This window comes from Cebus imitator, unplaced genomic scaffold (assembly GCF_001604975.1).
Source record: "Cebus imitator isolate Cc_AM_T3 unplaced genomic scaffold, Cebus_imitator-1.0 Scaffold20, whole genome shotgun sequence".
NCBI lineage: Eukaryota > Metazoa > Chordata > Mammalia > Primates > Cebidae > Cebus > Cebus imitator.
This window is the reverse complement of record NW_016107335.1, coordinates 10,861,815-10,865,485: the sequence shown is the minus strand read 5'-3', so window position 1 is coordinate 10,865,485 and position 3,671 is coordinate 10,861,815. Positions and strand designations below refer to the sequence as shown.

At 42.4% G+C, this 3,671-nt stretch overlaps 1 protein-coding gene across 1 annotated transcript in view; it reads left to right on the top strand.

Annotated features, from left to right (window-relative positions):
* The window catches only part of ITIH2 (inter-alpha-trypsin inhibitor heavy chain 2), a 41,666-nt gene that overhangs the window by 33,133 nt on the left and 4,862 nt on the right, over positions 1–3,671 (top strand). The window contains exons 16-19 of the mRNA XM_017521154.2: positions 128–265; positions 992–1,105; positions 1,956–2,154; positions 2,940–3,112. Of these exons, the coding sequence (XP_017376643.1) occupies positions 128–265; positions 992–1,105; positions 1,956–2,154; positions 2,940–3,112 (624 nt within the window). The remainder of the gene's footprint in view (positions 1–127; positions 266–991; positions 1,106–1,955; positions 2,155–2,939; positions 3,113–3,671) is intronic.

Genomic DNA, 3,671 nt, shown 5'->3' with positions numbered 1-3,671 from the left:
AAAAGAAACATGGGAGAAAAGCCTAAGCTGACAACATCTGGTCGTGCGTAAAACATACTTGGCGTGGTGAGCAATTTCCATGGAAACGTGAACCTGGAAACTAATAGATGCAGGTTTTTCTACACAGGGGCCCTGTATTACGGCAGCAAAGTGCCTTCAGGTTCTATCCCGTCTTGGGCCAGTCCTTCCCCAACGCCGGTGACCTCCATGCAGGCCGAAGGAGCTAAGGTGCTGGAGTCCACGCCACCCCCACATGTGATGAGAGGTAAAGCTTCCACACTGCTTGGACATCCCAGAATTCAACCAACCCTCATCCTGGAATGCATTAAGTGTGCGAATGAGGCCGGGTGCAGTGGCTCACGCCTGTAACCCCAGCACTTTGGGAGGCCAAGGCGGGCGGATCACCTGAGGTCAGGATTTGGAAAACTTAGCTGGGCATGGTGGTACATGGATGTTGCCCCAGCTACTCAGCAGGCTGAGCTGGGAGGATCACTTGAGCCTGGGAGGTCAAGGCTGCAGTGAGCCATGATTACGACATTGCACTCCGGCCTGGGTAACAGAGGGAGATCCTGTCTCAAAAAAAAAAAAAAAAAAAAACCAACAAATCTGTTTTTCTACACACACGTGTGTATATGTGTTTCTTATATATGTGAGTGCATATTTGTGTGTACTGCTTATTCCTTATGTCTTTCTTATTCATTTTTGATCTCTAGCATCTCGTCTAGAACATACATTTTTAGCTACAAAATAAATATCCACTATATTTGTAAAATAACGTTGTATTCTGACGAAGGCTCCCTGACAAAGGGACAATGGAGTATGAACCACTGGGTCTGTCCCCAAGGCCTGGAGGAATACTAAGCATAGAGTAGAAGCACAATAAATGCTTGTTCGGGTTAAACAGTTAAATAAAGATGTTCAGGGATGATACACTGCTCAAAATCATCTTCCTGCATATGATTTTTTTACATTTGCTTTGTATATTTTCCAGTTGAAAATGACCCACACTTCATCATTTATCTGCCAAAAAGCCAAAAGAACGTTTGTTTCAACATTGACTCCGAACCTGGAAAAATCCTCAACCTGGTTTCTGACCCAGAATCAGGTAAAATAAAAAGAAATTATATATATATTAGGCAGTTAGGTCATTGCCATTCTTTCCTGTCACTACCTGGGATTTCTTTCTTTCTCCCCTAATAGAGGTTCTATATATTTCAATGATAATTAGTGAGAAATTAAATTATAAATATATTATTAACTATTTTGAACAACTATAGTTCAAAATATGTATTCTCTCTCTGAGTATAAACTAGCAGATCTTGTTGTGACATAATTAATTTAAATACCAGCCAGGTGTAGTGGCTCACACCTGCAATCCCAGCATTTTGGGAGGCCAAGGCGGGTGGATCACCTGAAATCAGGAGTTCAAGACCAGCCTAGCCAACATGACGAAACCCTCCCCTACTACTAAAAATACGAAGAAATTTTCCAGGTGTGGTGGCACACACCTCTAATCCCAGCTACTCAGGAGGCTAAGGCAGGAGAGTTGCTTGAACCCAGGAAGTGGAGGTTGCAGTGAGCCAAGATCAGGCCACTGCACTCCAGCCCGGGCAACAGAGTGAGACGCCGTCTTAAAAGAAAAAAAAATTAACTTAACTACTATTTGATAGTAATTTATTTAAATTAAATTTTATTAAATTAAATAAAATTTAATTCTGTGCCTGACATAAATTTTATAACTGATATAAAATTATTAAATTAAATTTTATTAAATTAAATTGTATATTATATTAAAATATGTTATGAGAATCACAAAGAAAAAAATGTTATGTAAATCCTGAAAGAAAATTTTAATAATTTTCCAATATTGCCAAGTTTTATACATTTGAATTATAGTGTCCACACATCCAAAAACATGGCACACAAGAGAAAAAATCATTTTTTCTTTTCTGTAGGAATTGCAGTCAATGGTCAGCTTGTTGGTGCCAAGAAGCCCAACAATGGAAAACTAAGCACCTATTTTGGGAAACTGGGATTTTATTTCCAAAGTGAAGACATGAAAATAGAAATAAGCACTAAGACCATCACCCTGAGCCGTGGTTCTAGCACCTCCACCTTGTCCTGGGCTGACACCGCTCAAACCATGAATCAGAGGCACGTATGGTTCCTTCTGAATTCAGGCCTGTCTTTAACACATGACTGTATAAATAAATCCAGGAATCAGTGACATCAGCATTAAAAACAATCATCTGCCAGGCGCAGTGGCTCATGCCTGTAATCTCAGCACTTTGGGAGGCCAAGGCGGGCAGATCACAAGGTCAGGAGATCGAGACCATCCTGGCCAACATGGTGAAATCCCATCTGTACTAAAAAATACACAAATTAGCTGGGCATGGTGGCGCATGCGTATAATCCAGCTACTCGGGAGGCTGTGGCAGGAGAATCGCTTGAACCAGTGAGTTGGAGGTCACAGTAAGCTGAGGTCGTGGCACCACTGCATTCCAGCCTGGCAACAAAGCAAGACTGTCTCAAAAAAAAAAAAAATCATTTTAAATATAAGGAACTTGAGGTTCAGAAAAGTTGTTCTCACTCACTACACTGTTCCTAGCAGTGGGCACTGTGTTTTTGGTCACCATTGGGTCCCCGGAGCGCTAGTCTAGTGTCTGGCATCAGTAAGCACTCAATATGTGTGTGTTGGTCAGTGAACAAATCTGATATCCACAGCCGACTCTGTCACAGAGTGAGCTCCAAATGCCATGATGTGTCCTATGTGTAGAACCTTCCCAGTGAGTATCTGTTAATGGATCATTTATCTATAAACTGTTGTAAGCGCTTAGATAACTAGTGGAACTGAAGAGTTCATAATAGGGGTAAGGAGAAGGACTTTCTGAAAAGGTCTGTTCTGAAATTGTTTAATTCCACTTGGACTTTCATACCAGGGTGCTGACCTCAGTGAAGAAAGAAAAAGTGGTAACTATCACTGTGGATAAAGAGATGTCCTTTTCTGTTTTACTTCATCGTGTTTGGAAGAAGCATCCCATCAATGTAGACTTTCTGGGAATCTACATACCCCCTACAAACAAGTTTTCACCTAATGCACATGGACTCATAGGTAAAGTGTCTGTTGACCATCTGGCAAGGGTGGGGCCACGCTAATTCTCTAGCAGGTTTGGCTGACAGTGGTTACAAGTTGGAGACATGGCAGGTGTAGGCTCAAGAGCACAGAGGACCAACATAGCAGTGTGGGGTCACTCGGAAATGTGACAGCAGGACCTTTTGCCATTCCAGACAAGGGTGTCCAGGGCCAGGATTTCAGCATCACAAACTGGTCAAGTTAAGACAAGGGACAGATATATTTTAAGTTTTACGTTAAAGATTTTTTTTCTAACTGAAGTGAGGTGAACATATTTAGGACATCTGTGATAACAAGCAGAGCATCCTGGACAACTGTCCCTAGTATTTTAAGAAGGGGTCAAGGCCGGGCGCGGTGGCTTAAGCCTGTAATCCCAGCACTTTGGGAGGCCGAGGGGGGTGGATCACGTGGTCAACAGGTTGAGACCATCCTGGTCAACATGGTGAAACCCCGTCTCTACTAAAAATACAAAAAATTAGGTGGGCATGGTGGCGCGTGCCTGTAATCCCAGCTACTCAGGAGGCTGAGGCAGGAGAAT